Raw genomic sequence first — 20,965 nt, 5'->3', positions numbered from 1 at the left:
AATATTTTCTGGAGGGCAGGTGTGGGGATAACTGCCCTGAGGCCACAGGGCCACCCATGATTACTTCTGTTTGTAAGTCCCTATTAAATATTTCTTTCTAGAAACTGAATTTGTCAGCCTCTTTCTTCAGTCTCTGAGCTCCCTTAGCCTCTGGGAATAGTTTTGCATAGACTTGCTCACTGCTGAACAAATTTAGAAAGGGAGATATGTGGAACTACTTATTATGGACTCACTAAAATTAATTTGCCCTTAAGCCAAACCCACAAGTACAAACACTTACTTCACTGCGGAGGAGTTGCTCTGCCTTGCTTCTATTCATATTTCTGCAATACCATCTGAACAGAAAAAACAATACATTTCAGGCCTCAGGTTTTTAGGACATATTTTATTATTTTCAGAATTAATAAGGTAATTCTGCTCATTAATAATAAATATAACAAATAACAAGATATCACTCATAATTTCAATAACAACTAGTAATTTTGATGTATATACTTCCAGACTTTTTCTACTCATATTTCTATGAAAACATGTATGTATGCCCATATTCTTATGTTTTATTAAAGTGAGATCAAACTACATAGGCTATACTATAATCTGAATTTTTCATATAACATTATAGGATATTTTTGCAAATCAATATAAGTCTGATTTGCTCCAGACGACCACCAGAGTAAGTGCCAGAGAACAGGCAAGTAGGCAGGGTAAAAGAAAACTTTATTAACTAGCCAATGTGAAGGAGGGGCGAGGTTCACCGGTCTCTGGCGGCAGAGGCCGAGGAAGTCGCTCCGGTGTTCTCGGACGAGGTTCCTTGGTCCGGCATATGAGGAAGGGCCGAGGAAGTTGGTGCCGCGCGCCCGCCGGGAGTGGCTTTTATGTCCTGGGCCGGGGAGTGGGTGGGCAATGGGAGGGACATAGGCGGGTCGGGGGCGGGGCAGCAGGCGCAGCTAGGTAGGTTTCTATTTTCTCCATCAGACGTCAGACTGCGCCTGCGCAGTCCACCGGTGTCTTTCCCGGGGGCGGGAAAGTTGACAATGAAGAACCCGGAAATGTACCATTTTAGTCCCTTTGTTCTTTTGTTCCCTCCCTCCCTCCGTCCAAAGTCTACATATGATAATATGCATGTGCCATAATTTATTTAAGCTATTCTTCACTGTTCAACATAAAAATCATTTTCAATTTTTCACTACTAGAATCACGGCAAGAATGAATTTTACTCTACTGACTCAAACATGCAGGAAGTGTCACTTTGTATTACTGTCTTTAATTCAAACTAAATCTTATTCCAAGCCCTCCTCCTATCAATATGGCAGCAGATTTCATCTCAAGTCATAATGGTGGCTCCCTCAATGAATTTCACAAAGGTCCTAAGTGAAAAAAGAAACAACAAAACATAAGCACAGGCCTCCTGGGTCTTCAGACTTGCTGGTTTCCAGCAGAGCCCCAAGTCCTGTGGTTGCCCAAGACTCTATTATAGAAATGTCTGCTATGACCAATCAGCTGGTCTTCCCTCCCATGAGATCTTTCCACTACCCTGTGCCACATCCCAAGGCCCTGCCAATCTGTACCTCCTCTTCTTTTTTTGAGATAGAGTCTTGCTGTGATACCCAGACAAAAATGCAGTCACTGCAAACTCCACCTCCCGGGTTCACACGATTTTCCTGCCTCAGCCTCCTGAGTAGCTGGAATTATAGGCATGCATCACCACACCTGGCTAATTTTTGTAGTTTTAGTAGAGACAGGGTTTCACTGTGTTGACCAGGCTGGTCTCGAACTCCTGGCCTCAAAGGACCTGCCCACCTTGGCTTCCCAAAATCCTGGGATTACAGGCGTGAGCCACCATACCTGGTGCTGTACCTCTTCTTATCCTTTAGAAAGCCCTTTTGTTGATGCTGTCATTAACCACCTCATCCTCAGAGATACTCGCTTCTCTGTACTTTCCTCAGCATAATCGATCCCTCCATGTGATTTAAGCAAACAGGCCATAAGAACATGAACTTAGACAATTTTTCTTTGGCCTTTGGTTTTAAACTTATTTTGTTAGATCCTTACTTGTTGGTAAGGAATTCTCCACCACAGTCATATACCCTGAGACTTCAAATGTTATAAAATCAGCTCAGCTCCTCTGGACATTTAAATTTCCCAGTACTGCTTCAGCCTTCCATAAGAGAACCAGCACCTGCTTTTGGCCCAGCAAAAACCCTAAGACAGGGAAACATAGGCCTTCCCTGACTGAAGAAGGGAAAAACACAAAGAACAAAAAAGACAATACAAGATCTTTTTCTGTCCAGATTCTTTTATGTAGTAGCCAAATGCAAATTACAGCCTCAATCCAAGCTAAACACTGTTAGACATTTTAATTGGAATCTAAGGTATTGAGCCAGGCCTCAGAATTGTCAACACCTCATTACATGGACCCCGTTTTATGAAATGAGACCAAGTTCAACAAAATTGCAGTTGTGATCAACATATTTCTGAATGCAATTGAGAAATATAATAAATTAGGAGAACAGAATTCTGTCCCTAATGCTTTTCCACTGATTCAAAGAAACATTTATCAAGTGCCAAAAACATTCATAAAAATTAACTAAGGAAACATACGTGGAGCTTTAATTATGAATTATAAAGTAGCAGGATTTGACAGATTGAGAAAAAGTTATTAAAAACAGAAGATCCAGTCCATCTTCACAATAAGAGTAAGCAAAGGTGGTTTCATCTTGGGTTCAGATATAAGAAATCAGTGAAGCTAAATTGTAGCTCTCAAGAGGAAACTAGACATAAGATACTTAGAGAAAGGAGGAGGCCCCTTCCTCATCTACTGTATTCCAGCTCCTCAGAAGGAGGAAAGAAGGAATCCATTGCACAAAGGGAAGGCTCTTGAAAATCCTGTTCTGAGGGGTCATTTTTAGGGCGTTGACAAGTTCCCTGGAAAGGATGTTCCCTTCTTTGGGATATCAATTCAGACCTTTAAGTGTCTGTTGAAAGACAGAAAGGAGGAAGGAGTCATATACAAATAGATGAATTAACTCATGGTCGGGATTTTCTAACAGTTCAGTTCTTGGTGGCTTCTTTCTCCTCTCCTGTGATTATCTATCTCCAGGCAAGAAAAAAAAAAAAAGACAACAATGGCTCCCCTGAATTCTCCCATCAGGAAGAATTACACACACAGGTAAAATGTGACACAGATACCATACACCTCTATAAAGGAATACCTGAGGCTGGCTAATTTATAAAGAGAAGAGGTGTATTTGACTCATGGTTCTACAGGATGTACAAGAAGCATGGTGCCAGCACCAGCATCTGAAAAAGACCTCAGGATGCTTCCACTCATGTCTGAAGATGAAGGGAGCTGGTGTGCAGATATTACATGACAAGATAGAGAAAGCAAGAGAAGACAGGCACCAGGATCTTTTTTTTTTCTTTATTTTTTTGAGACAGGGTTTTGCTGTGTCACCCAGGCTGGAGTGCTGTGGCACGATCTCGGCTCACTGCAACTTCCACCTCCTGGGTTTAAGTGGTTCTCCTGCCTCAGCCTCCCAAATAGCTGGGACTACAGGTGCATGCCACCACACTCAGCTAATTTTTTTTTTTTTTTTTTTTGAGACAGAGTTTCACTCTTGTTGCCCAGGTTAGAGTGTAATGACGTGATCTCAGCAACCTCCGCCTCCTGGGTTCAAGAGATTCTCCTGGCTCAGCCTCCCAAGTAGCTGGGATTACAGGCACCCGTCACCATGCCTGGCTAATTTTCACCATGTTGGCCAGACTGGTCTACTGACCTCAAGCAATCTGCCCACCTCAGCACCCAAAATACTGGGATTACAGGCGTGAGCCACTGTGCCCAGCCCAGGCTCTTTTCAACAACCAGTTCTCATGGGAACTAAGAGTGAGAACTCACTTCCTTGGGAATGGTACCAAGTCATTCACCATGGGGGAGAGCTCTACCTCCATAATCCAAACATCTCCCCGAAGGCCCCTGCTCCAACACTGGGGATCAAATTTCAACATGAGACTTGGCGAGGTCTCCAGATCCAAGCCACAGCAGTCAGGTGCTGCTCTAAGTATGTTACATTTATTACCTCATTTCATCCTCACAACTCTTAGGAGGTTAAGTGGTATTATCACCGCTGTTTTGCAAATGAAAAAATTGAGAAACAGAGAAGTAAAACATATCTCAAGGGCATACAGCTAGGAAACAGCAAAGCCAAAATTGAACCAAATGTCTGGTCTCAAAGCCTGTGCAGTATTAAAATGGTTCCTACTGACCTTTTACAGATGAGAAAACTGATTCTAAGAGGTTAAAATTTGCCTACTGTTACGCCAATCAATGGGTCCTGAAGTAGAACATACACCCAAGCCTAATTTCAATGCTGGGAACAACCATATTGCCAGTGCAGCAGTCGGGAGACAGGGGAAAGAGGGCCCAACAGTGTTGCAGGAAGTCAGGGACTCCGAACAGAGGGACCGGCTGAAGCCATGGCAGAAGAACATAAATTGTGAAGATTTCATGGACATTTATTAGTTCCCCAAATTAATACTTTTATAATTTCTTATGCCTGTCTTTACTGCAACCTCTGAACATAAATTATGAAGATTTCATGGACATTTATCACTTCCCCAATCAATACTCTTGTAATTTCCTATGCCTGTCTTTAGTTTAATCTCTTAATCTGTCATCTTCATAAGCTGAAGATGTATATCACCTCAGGACCCTATGATGATTGCGTTAACTGCACAAATTGTTTGTAGAGCATGTGTGTTTGAACAATATTAAATCTGGGCACCTTAAGAACAGGATAACAGCGATTTTCAGGGAACAAGGGATATAACCTTAAAGTCTGGCTGCCTGTGGGCCGGGCAGGACAGAGCTGTATTTTTCTTATTACTGAAAACAGGTAAGAGAAATATCGCTGAATTCTTTCCCGAGTGAGGAATATTAATAATTAACAGCCCTGGGAAAAGAATGCATTCCCAGAGGAGGCCTCTGAAATGGCCACCCAGGAGTGTCTGCCTTATGCAGATGTAGATAGGGATGAAACATGCCCTAGTCTCCTTCAGCGCTACTAGGCTTGCTAGGATTAGAAAATTCCAGCCTGGCGAATTCTAGTCGGACGGGTTCTCTGTTATTGAACCCTGTTAAAATGTTTATCAATGACAATGCGTACACAGTGGGACGTGGAAGTTCATTAGTGATTTGAGTTTCACTCTGACCTTGTGATCTCGCCCTGACTTTCTGCCTTGTGATCTTTTGTTGCCCTTGAAGCATGTGATCTCTGTGACCCACACCCTATTCGTACACTCCCTTCCTTTTGAAAATTGCTAATAAAAACTTGATGGTTTTATGGCTCAGGGGGCATCACGGAACCTACCAACATGTGATGTCTTCCCTGGACACCCAACTTTAAAATTTCTCTCTTTTGTACTCTTTCCCTTTATTTCTCAGACCAGCCGACACTTAAGGAAAGAGAAAAGAACCTACAAGAATTATTGGGGGTGGGTTCCCCTGATACAATGGTTGAAAGAAAAACCTTTGGTCGGGGGAGGTGGCTCACTCCTGTAATCCCAGCACTTTGGGAGGCCAAGGCAGGTGGATCACTTCAGGTCAGGAGTTTGAGACCAGCCTGGCCAACATACTGAAACCCTGTCTCTACTAAAAATACAAAAATGAGCCAGGTGTGGTAGTGGGCACCTGTAATCCCAGCTACTCAGGAGGTTGAGGCAGGAGAATCACTTGAACCTAGGAAGCGGAGGTTGCCATGAGCTGAGATTGAACCACTAGACTCCAGCCTGGGTGACGGAGTAAGACTCTGTCTCCAAGAAAAAAAAATAGAAAAAAAGAAAAGAAGAAAGAAAGAAAGGAAAGAAAGAGAAAGAGAGAGAGAAAGAGAGACAGAGGGGGGAAGGAAGGGAGGGAGGAAAGGAGGGAGGGAGGGAGGGAGGAAGGAAAGAAGGAAGGAAGGAATTCGAAAGCAGTGGGTTGAAGAGTAGGGATTTAAAAAAACAGCATGCCACAGAAAAGCTTTATTAGAGGCTAATACCTTCTGATGAAGGAACTATACATCTAGAAATTAGACCCTGAATTTGTAGGTCATTTGTCGATTGTTCTTAGATATTAAAACCCTAATGTGAATTAGTTTTTCAGATTAGCTAGTTACCCCAAAATAGCAATGTCATAAGGAAAGAAGAAGTTTGAGAGCATTTCACCTTTTAACCAGGGAAGCCCAGACCCTTGCTAAGCTTTGAGAATGAGTGAGAATAAATCATGGAAAGAAGACAAGAGGTAGAAACAAAGGAAAAACATAAAACTAACCAGTTATACACCTTAGCTTGTTCTCTAATTTTGCCCCTTCTAACTATGCCACCCACTCAAAGCCTTTATCCTAAGTTTTTTCCAGTCCTAAGGGCCCTTTCATTTCTGTCACCTTCTCCCTTTACCGTCTTTCCCACCAAGAACATCCTCTAATTAACCATCACAATGAATCTGCTTTCTTTTCCAGCACTGATCTCTCTGATCTTCTCCTCCCTACACTGTTGACTGGGTATGGAGGTTTGAACTAGGTTACTGATAACACTGGGAGCTGCTGGCCTGGAAATCCTGAGTTCAGCCCAGTGACAGTCTGTGGCCTGGGATTCCTCCTGGGCCCAAGCAAACAGCAGAAGAACTATTCACTCCACAGCTGTCAGAGGCTTTCTTTTTTTTTTTTTCTTTTTTGTAAATTCCTGAGAACATTTAAGTTGTTGTGATGGTTAATATTGAGTGTCAACTTGATTGGACTGAAGGATGCAAAGTATTGCTCCTGGGTGTGTCTGTGAGGGTGCTGCCAAAGGAGATTAACATTTGGGTCAGTGGACTGGGAAAGGCAGACCCACCCTCAGTCTGGGTGGGCACAATCTAATCAGCTGCTAGCACTACCAGAATAAAAGTAGGCAGAAAAACGTGGAAAGACTAGTCTGGTTTAGTCTTCTGGCCTACATCCTTCCCCTGTGCTGGATGCTTCCTGCCCTCGAACATTGGACTCCAAGTTCTTCAGCTTTGGGAGTCAGACTGCCTTCTTTGCTCCTCAGCTTGCAGACGGCCTATTGTGGGATCTCACCTTGTGATTGTGAGTCAGAACTCCTTAATAAACTCCCTTTTATATATACATCTATCCTATTGGTTCTGTCCCTCTAGAGAACCCTGACTAATACAATTGTGTTACAGGATGGGCTGTGGCCAAAACAAAACAAAGCAAAACAGAACATGGAGTAGGAAGACAGAATAGGGTCTCTGCCTGCCCTCATGGGAACAGGTTTCCCCTTGGTCGTCTACCAGGCACGGTACAAAGGCCATGTGGACTCCCTGGCCTCTGAACAGAATGCAGTGGCATTCCCATGCTGGAGACTGAAGTCCAGAGTTATGCAGAGGAAGAAAATCTCTCGGAAGAGAGAAAATTTCCAAATTACGGTACATTTGAAACACTCGTGGCCATAAATCATAAACTTCAGTATTGAAAAGCCTCATTTGAAATCACACGAGTCGTAAAAGGAGTTCTCATATTTAGATAAGGATTATCTGGCTTCCAAGCATCTTCTTTCCCCAATTTCAATCAGTTCTCCATGCTATCACTTTAAAACCAGGCCCAAGTTTTCACCTTTTAGCACCTTCCCTAATTCTAACAATTTTATAATTTTTCCAAAAATCTATTTGACTTAAGAGCAGAAATGCTACTTTATTTATATGTTGTTTATACTCTCTCCTACTTGTAAAATTACTTTGAGGATCACAGCCCACTGAGCACTGTGGCTTTTTGAATTTGTTAACCCTTTCTTAGATGTTAAGGTACACTTATAGTATAGCAAGTGACATGAAGAAAGGAAACAGCTTGTTGTTGCTGTTGGTTTTTATTTTTTTGTTTGTTTGTTTTTTGAGACAGAGTCTCGCTCTGTCGCCCAGGCTGGAGTGCAGTGGCCGGATCTCAGCTCACTGCAAGCTCCGCCTCCCGGGTTTACGCCATTCTCCTGCCTCAGCCTCCCGAGTAGCTGGGACTACAGGCGCCCGCCACCTCGCCTGGCTAGTTTTTTGTATTTTTTAGTAGAGACGGGGTTTCACCGGGTTAGCCAGGATGGTCTCGATCTCCTGACCTCATGATCCGCCCGTCTCGGCCTCCCAAAGTGCTGGGATTACAGGCTTGAGCCACCGCGCCCGGCCTGTTGCTGTTGTTTTTAAGGAGGTGAATGAAGCATCAATACAGCACCTCAGAATGACAATAAAAGAGCATTCGATGTATATGAGCCTCACATTACAACTTAGCCATACACTGCTAGTGGGTATATAAATAATACAATTTATCTCGAAAGCAATTTGATAGCACGCGTCAGGAGCCTTCACAATGTTCATGCATAGCCTTTAGCCCAGCACATAGATTTTTAGAGATCCCGTTTAAGATAAGAAACAAGAAGCTACCCCATTTTTTTTTTAAATATAGAAAAGGTGCCTAAGACAACCTAAACCACACAAATAAGGAAATGGTTACATAAATTATTGGACATCTATGTGCCATCTGCCTGGTTATGTCCCTAAGGCCATACATAATGCTTGATACATGCTAACATCTCAGGAAATATTTAATAAACTTATGATCAAATGAAATAAAATGTAGCTAGGAAAATGTTTTCAAAGAGTATTAAAGTATATGAGGAAATAAGCATGATTCTATCTTGAAAAATAGTAAAAAGACTGAAAGGAAATACACTAATGTTGACAAAGGTCAACTCTAATTGATTTAAGTAATTTTTTCTTTTTTTTTTTTATTATACTTTAAGTTCTAGGGTACATGTGCATAACGTGCAGGTTTGTTACATATGTATACTTGTGCCATGTTGGTGTGCTGCACCCATCAATTCATCATTTATATCAGGTATAACTCCCCAACACAATCCCTCCCCCCTCCCCCCTCCCCATGATAGGCCCCAGTGTGTGATGTTCCCCTTCCCGAGTCCAAGTGATCTCATTGTTCAGTTCCCACCTATGAGTGAGAACATGCGGTGTTTGGTTTTCTCTTCTTGTGATAGTTTGCTAAGAATGATGGTTTCCAGCTGCATCCATGTCCCTACAAAGGACGCAAACTCATCCTTTTTTATGGCTGCATAGTATTCCATGGTGTATATGTGCCACATTTTCTTAATCCAGTCTGTCACAGATGACATTTGGGTTGATTCCAAGTCTTTGCTATTGTGAATAGTGCCGCAATAAACATACGTGTGCATGTGTCTTTGTAGTAGAATAATTTATAATCCGTTGGGTATATACCCAGTAGTGGGATGGCTGGGTCATATGATTTTTTCTTATTAACATTTCTACTCTGGAAACTGTTCTTATGTCCTGAATGAATGGACATGATCTATATTTCAAAGTCAGCTAATCTGTGATTTATTTCAAATCAATTCAATTATACTTACGTAATTTATGTACATAAGCTTATGTAACTCCATTCACACAGTAACTTCAGGAAAAATATATTATAGAGATTAATTCTCAGTCTTTTACCACATCAGACAACTGAATTAAGGATATTTTAGCACCCACTCCCTTCAAAGAATCATGAAAGATATCCATTAATCTTCAAAATGCCTTACATAATTAGGAAAATGAAAACTTTCTGATTTTCCATTCACAAAATAAACATTTACTTACTCATATTGATCTAAGTTGTTTGATTTCTTTCCCGTTACATAATTACTTGGGATATATCCTTCATTCCTAGAAATAAGAAAAGTACTTTAGATAAACTAAGATTACTTTACTGGGAGGTTATTAAAAGAAAGAACGATTATTGCCTTTTGAAATAAAGCATAATATTGCTTAAAGCTTATAAGAAAGACTAGCTGACCCCTCAAAATTCAGTATCTGTAATTCATCTGACATTTTACAAAGTACTTTCACTTTTGGTGCCCACAAAAATTCTGGGGTAGGCAGGCATTATTGTACCCATTTGCCGGTGGGGAAACTAAAGCTTAGAAAGATTATGGGATTTTTTTCCCCAAGGTCCTAAAGTTAGCCAGCAACAGGGCCAGAACTCGAACTCTGGACTTGTGACTAGGTCCTGTGCTCCTCCAACATTCCACAGTACTTCTCCAGAATTCACAATTTTGGTGATATGTGTTAAAGAAACCACTAATTCAGAAAAGTCAAAGTGCTGGATTAAAAACACCCACCACTCTAATACCTCAATAGTTCTTATAGAATAATTTCTCAAAGGATAACTCCTGGCCTTTGGGTCATTATCACTTGGGGCACTTGTTAAAACAGCAAATTCTTGGGTTATAACCCAATCAATGTGAATTGAGAAGACCTATGTCAGGTCAAAAAAGGTCCGATTTTACCCCAAATGACTTTTACACACATCACAACTGAAGATGCACTCTCAGGTCAGTAGGAGCTCAGGTTTTCAGCATAAGAAAAGAGACACACATATAAAATTTAAAAATTGAGCAGAAACCTTATAATCTTAAATTTGAATTTAAAGTATTAGTAAGAACTCATAATACACACACACACACACACACACGTGTACATATAGGTAGCTCTGTTGCACTGAGAAAGGCCTAGAAGGAATGGCAATCCAGCAGCAATTAGAATCTTAGCATCACCACTGTCTCTATATACCATTTGTGACTAAAAGGAGCCAGTCCTCCTTAGAAAAATGTCAAATTGTGTCCAGGTGCGGTGGCTCACGCCTGTAATCCTAGCACTTTGGGAGGCCAAGGCAGGCAGATCACTTGAGGCCAGGAATTCGAGACCAGCCTGGCCAACATGGTGAAACCCTGTCTCTACTAAAAAATACAAAAATTAGCTGGGCATGGTGGAACATGCCTATAACCCCAGCTACTTCGGAGGCCGAGGCACAAGAATCACTTGAACCTGGGAGGCGGATGTTGAAGTGAGCCGAGATCGCGCCACTGCACTCCAGCCTGGGAGACAGAAGGAGACTCCATCTCAAAAAAAAAAAAAAGAAAAGAAAAATGTCAAATTGTAAGTTTGGCCCCCCCCCAAAAAATACAAGATAACTTGAGTCATTTCATTGAGCCAGAAAGTAGGAAAGAAAAACTAACAGCGTCCTCTACCAAAAACAGCTACCATCGACCTAAAATTGGCCAATTCAAGCAAAAAGAATAATGGTGGCAATGGATTGGAACCAAATATATAAGTATCCATAATAACACTAAAAATAAACTGTTGGTTACCATTGTTATTACAAGAGAAAGCTCAGTCATTAACTCATTATTCGGAAAATCAGTAAAAGTTTAAGAATCCAAATTTCATCTTTCCTTTCCTTCATGAACTACATGAACTGGTAGATGAGGCAGTTCTTCTTTAGAGAACTAGTAAATGCAGATGGAATGACAAAATTAGGAAATCATCGTTTTGTAATCCCTAATGAAATAATGACTCTAAGAAAGAATCATTAATGAACTCCCAAATCATCAGGGTAAACACCGATGAAGAACTTTATGACAGAGGAACAAGGCAGACACCTGAATCACTAAGCAATCTTAGCATTATTAAAAGTAGAACAGCCAGCTATCACCTTCTAATGTGATCAAGCCTCTAGCTCTACTTGCCAGTTCATAAGAAATACAAGAAACACAGGCATATTAAGTGACAGCACAAGAAAACAATACATTTAATCTAGATTATGGCTCATTTTAGTGTTAAATGACCTGCTTTCATCAATAAATCAAAAATGTAGAATAAGAGAAACATAAGAGATATATTAACCAAAATGCAGTGTGTGGGTTCTGATTTGAACAAATCAACCGTAAAAATAAGTATTAGCACTAATCAGGGGAAACTGAAATTACATCATCGGTTCCATCCTTACACGTGGGCCAGAGAAGCTCTTGCTCTGACCCCACACTTTTGAGAGCTCTGTGAAAGTGCATATTCCCTCTGACCTACGTTCCCATGCTCCTTTCTAGGTAACTAGGACCCCAGAATTCCCTGCTCATTTCCAAGGCCTACATGGGCCTTCTACTGGGTCCATCTTCCAAAAAACAAATTGTGCTGGCTGGCCATGTGCATTCCCTTTCACTGGGGCCGAAGGTGTGGCCATGATGGGGGATAGCTTTTGCAAGCCACGTGGTAAGAGTGTGGGTTTACAGGTTGGAAGATCCATATGGTACACAAGAGACAGAGGCAGGGCAGGAGGGAAGAAAGAAGAAAGGTAGCCCCCCAGAGCCAGCTTTCCATGCACTACAACATTCTGGTAGAGTTCTAAATCCAAACCATGCCTTTCTTGTCACTACGAAAGGGTATTTGTCAAGTTGGAGGATGAAGTTTGTTAGCTTGATTTATAACTTCTAAATACTTAGATAAATGTTATGTGGATTTTCATTTGTACTTTCCTCCAGGTCCAAAAATATTAAGGGAAAGTCTACAAATGATCTTATTTAAAATACTATGATTAAGAATGATAATGATGAAACTATTCACAATAGCAAAGACTCGGAACCAACCCAAATGTCCATCGATGACAGACTGGATTAAGAAAATGTGGCACATATACACCATGGAATACTATGCAGCCATAAAAAAGGATGAGTTCATGTCCTTTGTAGGGACATGGATGAAGCTGGAAACCATCATTCTCGGCAAACTATCGCAAGAACAGAAAACCAAACACCACATGTTCTCACTCATAGGTGGGAATTGAACAATGGAACACTTGGACACAGGAAGGGGAACATCACACACCGGGGCCTGTCATGGGGAGGGGGGAAGGGGGAGGGATAGCATTAGGAGATATACCTAATGTAAATGACGAGTTACTGGGTGCAGCACACCAACATGGCACATGTATACATATGTAACAAACCTGCACATTGTGCACATGTACCCTAGAACATAAAGTATAATTTAAAAAAAAGACCAAAACACTTCTAATATTAAACACTGTAACAAATGTGAGCTATACATATGTATAAGAAAGATTAATAAAAAGAAGATAACTACTAAATAAATAAATAAATAACATTTACGAGGAAAAAAATGATAATGACATGGTGGTGGTGTTTTTTTTCTTTTAAGTCTTTAGAATTTAGATTTAGGACTGAAATAACATGATGACTTGAATTTACTTTTAAATATTCTAGAAAAAAAGGAAGGATTTAGACTGGCAAAATGTTCGTAATTTTTGAAGTCAAGCAACAAGAGATTCCATTATACTATTATATACTTTTTGGAGGTCTGAAAATTTCTACAACAAAAAAAAATTAAAAATAGAAATCAATCTTACACAGCATCTGATAAAGAGAAGCAGTGACAGCCTTCTTGTAAACACGGAATAAAAGGTTAAGAGTTGCAAATAAGTTAATAATGCACAGCAAAACAGCACTCAGATATGCACCATGCCTAGGAATCAAGCAGAAGAGAAGGATCCTGCCTAAACCAGAAGTTTCCACTGCTTCTCCAGAAGTGAAATGAGGAACAGCGACTTGAAATTGGGACTGGGGCTGGGACATGAGAAGGCAGGTAGAAGAAGAGTGTGCTCTGGCAGGACAAAAAGTTCTCCTCTTCTCATCCACTGGAACTCAGAGTATAAGTGGGATTGTACGACAGAGGTAAACAGAGGATACAGAGTTTGCTTATGAAGCCTGCAAGATACTCATACTCTATAGTTACCTCTATCTGCCCATACATTTATCAATGATAGGGTTGAAAGGACTGTTTTCTTTAAATCCTAAATTATCTTGTCCAAAAAGAAAAGCTTGCTGTTTAATTTCCTGCATGTACATATGTATCTATTTTATATATATATATATACACCCAAACACATGCACACACACATAGACACACACACATATATATATATATATATATTCTTTTACTCCTCCATATATTCATGGAGACAGAGAGAGAGAAAAAAGTGAGAAGAGGCTTCATTACACTGTGTATGTGTATGCATACACATACACACACACTCATGTGTACATATATAGAGAGAAAAAGTCTAAGAAAAAAATTACAATAAACTATGTCTTAGAAAGATCTAAGATTACTTACTTACGGCAGGTGGGGACAAAATATAAAATTTAATTTCCCTCAAGGTCAAAATAATCAAATTAAACGTGTACCAGATGAGAAAGAGACCAATGTATTCTAACCTTTGAAAAGAAGTGATTGTTCAATTTGCATTTATTGAGGGACCACTAAGAAAGGACTGTGTTACTACAAAGTAATAAGGTGTGCTTCCATTTATGGCTGGTGGAATAAGTCTCATTACACGATAGTTACGACTCATCTTCTTCTCACTCAACACTTGACTCCCACCCACCCACTGCATGTCACGCACAGAGAGGGAATACCTACCCATATTTATCTCTTGCTCTCCACCAATGAACATCATTCTTTTCTAAAATGAGATATTCTTGGCCTCTCTCTAATCTGAGATCATGTCCTTCTGTCGCTTGGAAATCATACATGGCTACAACGATTTCTTCACTATTATCTTCTTCCAGTGGAATTGGTGGGGGAGGCCTTCGCTAAACAAGGAAGATAACATTTGAAGATTTAGTCTTCTATATGAAACTGATCATGAATCAAAATGCTAAATGAGTCATACTTCACCACAGAATAAAGTAGAAACCTCAAGTCTACTTACTATAATCCAACAAACTCTCATGAAGAAGAGTATTGTAATTCTTGTTTCATAACTAAGGTAACAATGATTTAAGTAACCCACTCAAAGTCACTCATATCAGATCAGGTCTTGACTGGGTCCAAAGTGCATGTTTTCTCCACTATACCCCACTCCTGAAAGGCATATCATTATATCAGTGAAGTCACTTCTTTGTCACACTGTGGTCTTAAGACTGAAATATTTCTCTAAAATCCCACTTTAATACAACTTATTACAACTCATTAAGTGGAAATAGAGGCAAAATGCCAGATGATAACAGGATCTCCAATGATAAAATCTCATACAATTAAATTGGTATTATTTGACACCACAAAAAATTGAAATAAGCTACAGCACATGTGTTTCTGAGATGGTCCTAGGGGAAAATTGTGTCACATCAATGAATAAACCCCATACTCAATAAGCCACAAACACTATCAAAACTTAAGACTTAAAGGCTTAAAATGTAAAGATTAACTATCAAAAGCTAAAGACCACCTACCTTCTTTGTTTCTGGTGCTGGAGGTAGTGCTTTTCTTATACCTGAAAATGCCAACAACAAAAACAGGTTAAAATGCTATCTACCAATAATTGATAAAAATAAGATATTGGCAGTTTTAAGGAAAAGTGGGAATTAACACATAGACAAGCAGCACACTCTAACCAACTCTGGTGTATGCTGCTTGTATCTCTATTCTAGAACAGAATTAAAAACTGCTATTATAGCTGGTTTGTATTACTGATTTTCTGAACAGACTATAAATGCCATGGATTGAGGCCAGGCTAGTTCTTTGTATTCCCACCACTGCATAAACTGGGGACTCAACAATGCTCATGGAATCAAACGGTACATTGAAATCATGACAACACTGAGAAATTAATCAGCTTTGACTGTCCCTTCCTCTACAGTCCACAGTCCTAGAGTTTTGGCTGACACATGGCTACCCAAGATAAAGACTGTTTCCCAGCTAGGTGTGGCAATGGAACCAAATTCTAATCAAAGGACTCTGTGTACAAATGGGGTGTGCATTTTTAGATCTCATCCCTAAAAGGACTTCCCATGGGCATCTTTGACCCCCTTCTTTCTGCTTCCAGGAAGAGAGAGACTGCTAGAGCTGGAGCAACCTCAGGAACCACTGCAGGAATACCCCCAGCCCCAGATCACCCACCTATCACCTGTGGGTTATTACATGAGACTGAAATAGTTCAAGTCTATTTAAACTATTATAAGACTTAAACAAGTCTACTCTAGTTTAAGTCACTGTAACTTTTTGCAGCAGGTCAGATGGTGCATTCACTAGTACCAAACCTTAAGACATTAAAAAATATATAGGGAACAATAACAGCCTTAGAAACTTGGGCTTCCTCTTTAATGTGCTAAGTTAATATCAAGATATCCCAAGAGAATCAGGGTGCCAGAACTCATAGAACTGAGGGCGGGATAGACTGAGAAGGTCATCTGCTCTGGTCTCGTTCATAATACAGCATCCCTGCCAAGTAGTAGTTCTGCTCATATCCAGAAGCTCTGTCACTTCTGAGGGACCCAGTGGGCATTCTGCATGGCACCAGTAGGAAACAGTATATCCAATCATTACTATGGGTGTCCTATTACAGCACTAGTAACTTAACAATCTCCATGTATTTTTAGCTTATGACTAAGGGTCTCTCATTCCCAGGATTTATAAGGGTCTTTGGTGTCAAAATTAACCTTAGACATTGTTGTTCATCTCGACATTTATGTATGAGAATCATTATGACATCTTACTGTTCTAACAGACTGAAGCCACTACTGAAATCCATACTGCTACACCCCCTCAAAAGGAGAACAGCCCTAATCAGACTGTGGATGCACTGCTACACGAGGTTTCTAGCTCCACATCTTGGTTTATTTGTTGAAGAACATTAATGCTTTTCAAAGCTGCTGACAGTGCCACATTAGGCTCACACTTTCAATGGATTCATTTTGAACAAGATTCAGTATTGTGATAAAAGCTTCCTAAAATAGACCTTTTGATTCCATGAGAAGTTCCCACTATAACTAAATATAATTTTTCTTAAAAAACACACCTACCCTACATTTACACTGTACTAGAAAGTGTGCTGTACTTAATCAAAACCATGTCACTTTCTTACCATGCCAATAATATGTTCATTCTAAGCACAATATAATTATGGAATAAAATGAATACTTACTGCTCTCAAAAAGATTGTATTTTTCACATCCAGGTGCTAATTTTTCAGTTTGTCTACAACACTGATAACTTCCATCTGTCCAGAATTTAGGATGATATTTAATCATAATATTATTGTTGCTCTTTATTTCTGTAATTCACAGATATAGTAATGATTAGTGAAATACAAAAGTGACTACAGAATGTTTCATAAGTAACAGTATCAATCATTTCTTATTCCTTGGATACTATGTTTACTATAAGAACTACCTTAGATCATAGGACTCAGCATTCAGAAAAGCTCTATAGTTCTCTTTGACCTCTTCTTTATTTGTGTGTGAAGCACCCTTGTTAGCAGAAATGACTGCTGTTACACCAATGATGGATAAAGGCAAAAGTCAACCTGCCACCATTTTGCTCTGCAGGAGAAGCAATGAGGACTATGCAGGACAAATTATCCATTTAAACCCTTCATGAATATGTCATTCCATCCACACCAAATGTTGACTACATGGGCACTTTCTTAGAAAATATCAAATTCTGGGCCAGGCGCAGTGGCTCATGTCTATAATCCCAGCACTTTGGGAGGCCAAGGAGGGCAGATCACCTGAGGTCAGGAGTTCAAGGCCAGCCTGGCCAACATGGTGAAAGCCTGTCCCTACTAAAAATACAAAAATTAGCCGGGCGTGGTGGTGGGTGCGTGTAATCCCAGCTACTCAGGAGGCTGAGGCAGGAGAATCGCTTGAACCCAGGAGGCGGAGGTTGCAGTGAGCTGAGATCGCACCACTGCACTCCAGTCTGGGCGACAGAGTGAAACTTCATCTCAAAAACAAAAAACAAAAAAAGAAGACACCAAATTCTGTTATCATAAAAGCTTGTACTTTATCACCTTCAGATATATTACACATTAAATGAGAGTGTGCTTTTCTTAGAAACGATATGCTACTAGAAAAAAATCAGATTTTAAAAAGGGAAGTTATCTTCAATATGCTGGTATCACAACAACAGCATATCCTTGGAGAAACACTTACTGTAGATTAAGAGATTACAAATGCAATAGATATATTAACTGTATTTCTGTCTGAGTGATAACAGTATTACATCTCCTAAAATTATATACAGAGTAATATTTCATTGTGAGTTTTACCTTCTTTTAACTTCTTCACCCACAGGTCCCTGCTTTGTGGACTAGGTGCAAAAATGTAAAGTGTGTTAGCATCATGAACGACCTAAAATAAAACAAAAGATGGAATTGGTGAGGAGGACTTAGACACAGCACTTCTGTCTAGCACAGAACCCTTGGTACTACAGGCACCAATAAATGATTCTCAAATAACTGAAAGTCAATAACTTCACATCCAGAAAACCCAGATTATTTTCTTACAAAAGCACATGGACTTCTTCATTTCTACATTAAGTAGAATACACATTTTGCAAAGGACCATGTTTTATAGAAGAAAAAATATAAAGGCCAGGATACTTCATTGATCTCAGTATTTCTTTGAATCTAATTAACTGAAGTTCCTTAGATAAATTTGGTGTAACAGAGATTCAGTATTTCTCTAAATAATATTTTAGATGAATGGACTACTCCTTCAGCATCACTCTTACAGCTTCCTTTTGGCACTATCAACAATTGGAGTAGCTAAATGGATTAAGTACCAACTACCCCAGCACTGTGCTGTGTGCTTTACAGACCTTAACTCAATCCTGCCATCAAGGTACAAGTTTTTCTATTTTATAAATGAGAAAATACAGGCCTACCCAGTCCCCCACTCTTGTGTAACTTCAGCAGGTACCACTCATGCACCACGCACTGCAGATGCTGTCCCCTGATGTTGTACTGCCTCACCCGCACATCGCCATTTGGCTGGTAATCCAGAAAGCCAGAATTCAGACTCCAGAACCCAGCCTCTTAACCACAGTGCCTTACTTAGAGGTAGTCCTTGGTGGGCAATTAGTGTTATTTTTAACATTTCTAATATTAATAATAAGATAACCCAGGGAAACTAAGCCAGAAATTTTGTCATTTTATTCTTCTTGGTCAGTCACGAGGCAGAAAAACGGTCTAGACTGGCTAAAAAGTAATACAAGGCTAGAAACCTCCCCTTGTCATGTCCACACCCACTGCATTGAAAACCAAAACCAAATAGCTCTTTCACTGATAAATGGCTATCACTGACCATATTCAATAGATAATTTCTTCTTGTTCATTTAAATCAAAGGAATGTACTTTCTTTTTTTTTTTTTTTTTTAGAGACGGGGTCTTGCTCTGTCACCCATGCTGGAAGGCAGTGGTGCAATTACAGCTCACTACAAGCTGGAACCCCTAGGCTCAAGTGAGATTCCCGCCTGAGCCTCCCAAAGTGCTAGGATTACAGGTGTGAGAGCCACGGTAACCAGCCAGAAATGCACTGTAATAGTAATGTGAACACCATAGAACAAATGATGCTATATACCATTCCCGTAAGACACAAAAATGAATCAGACATGAAGCCTATTTCCAAGACAAATACAGAAATACCTTATACAAGACAGAAATGAGCCATGATATCAGAGGGATAAAGTGCTAAAAGAGATGTGAAGAGACATGTTTCCTCATTTGCTCTATGATTTTCACATCTATGTGGGCTTGCCCACACAACCAACTCTGTACAGAAGGAACCATGCACCATGAACTACTCATTCTGAATTGACATTGAGATGTCTGGAAAAGACTGCTAGGGCCTTGGACCTTCCAGAAACCTGTAGTGTATTGTAATAACAATTTAATTTATTATAATAACTTACCGAGTCCCTACAATTAGGCTAAGCACTTTACATGCATTGCCTCATATCATCCATACAGCAATCCAGTTCTTTCTTAGTGTTAGAATCCTCATTTTTCAAATGACAAAAACAAAGTGGCTGAGGTTAAGTCATATGAGTAGGATATTTAACCCCCAAATATCCCTTGACTGTTCCCCTCCTGGAATCTGCCTTTCCAGACTCCAAGCAGTCTAACTTCCCCACAAAACTCATCTCATGTCAGTATCATGAGCCTTTAAAACTTCCTTAAAGTTCGTTAGACTAGCTAACCAAAAAAAAAACCTAATCCAAATTCAGAGTTTTGATAACTAAAACTATCTTGATATGTTACCTAGCTAACTTGGGGTATTTGTATTTCTATGAGAAGTTTCTAGGAATAGTGCCCTGAGCTCAACTAACAAGCTCCTACTTTTGGCATCTCAGGTTGTTTGGTAGGCTGAAGAGATATCTGTGGGCCAGTATCTCCCCGAGCAAACTTCAGACCACACCATGTTGGCCTCCTTCTGAGGAAGAGGATCCAGGGAGCTGCGTTTCTCGACGCCTTAAGTCCTGTGCTGAGTAATCCTACCACAGCAGAGGCTGTTGGGGAGGGAAGAGCTTTGCAAACTTCAAGGGCAGAAACCATTTAAACAAGGAGGGAATACTCTCCCTCAGTAACACTACCCACTCGTAGTTACCTACCCTCCCATTTCTATCTTCCATCTATTCATTCATTTATTCCATATACTTATAATAATAGTGTGGTGTAGGAGAAACAGCACAGACAAAAGGTAGACAGATCTGGGTTTGAAGCCCAGGGAAGACATGCCAGCTCCTGAGGATCTTCCAGCTGCCATGAGAATGACTCATCTAGAAAAGCATGAAGGAGGAACCATCCCATCTAGGCAGCTGGTGCGGATTCCCCACCATTTTCTCCATCTGTCCCACTTTCCTTTTCCAGTGTCTTTTGAAAACATCTACTTCTACTTTCATTTTTTTCACTTTGCATCTGAACCTAATGTAAAATTTCACTATGAAAACGTGAAACTAAGATCTATACTTTCTTAGTTATACTTAAGTTATAGTAAGAGAGGGTATTTTTCACCTTCCAAATCATGCTGCTTTAAACTGTATAAAGCTCAAGCTTATCCCTTCTTGATTAATTTTTCAGATTGTTTTTGAACTTTTCTCATATTTATTCATCTCAACAATTTTAATAGTTCAAGGATGGAATGCTTTCTGTTCTACTTGTATTATCATTTTATTTTATTTTTTTTTTGAGATGGAGTCTCGCTCTGCCGCCCAGGCTGGAGTGCAGTGGCTGGATCTCAGCTCACTGCAAGCTCCGCCTCC

The 20,965-nt window shown here is 40.1% G+C and overlaps 1 protein-coding gene across 1 annotated transcript in view; it reads right to left on the bottom strand.

Moving 5' to 3' along the window:
- Positions 1-20,965, bottom strand: part of TEC (tec protein tyrosine kinase) — a 139,152-nt gene that overhangs the window by 19,321 nt on the left and 98,866 nt on the right. The window contains exons 4-9 of the mRNA XM_011927314.1: positions 17,973-18,054; positions 16,848-16,976; positions 15,157-15,197; positions 14,345-14,517; positions 9,671-9,736; positions 281-335 (exon numbers count right to left, since the gene is read on the bottom strand). Coding sequence (XP_011782704.1) covers positions 281-335; positions 9,671-9,736; positions 14,345-14,517; positions 15,157-15,197; positions 16,848-16,976; positions 17,973-18,054 — 546 coding nt within the window. The remainder of the gene's footprint in view (positions 1-280; positions 336-9,670; positions 9,737-14,344; positions 14,518-15,156; positions 15,198-16,847; positions 16,977-17,972; positions 18,055-20,965) is intronic.

This window comes from Colobus angolensis, unplaced genomic scaffold (assembly GCF_000951035.1).
Source record: "Colobus angolensis palliatus isolate OR3802 unplaced genomic scaffold, Cang.pa_1.0 Scaffold71, whole genome shotgun sequence".
In the NCBI taxonomy this organism is placed as follows: Eukaryota; Metazoa; Chordata; class Mammalia; order Primates; family Cercopithecidae; genus Colobus; species Colobus angolensis.
Note: the sequence above shows the minus strand (reverse complement) of the source record. Positions and strands in the feature narration are given on the sequence as shown.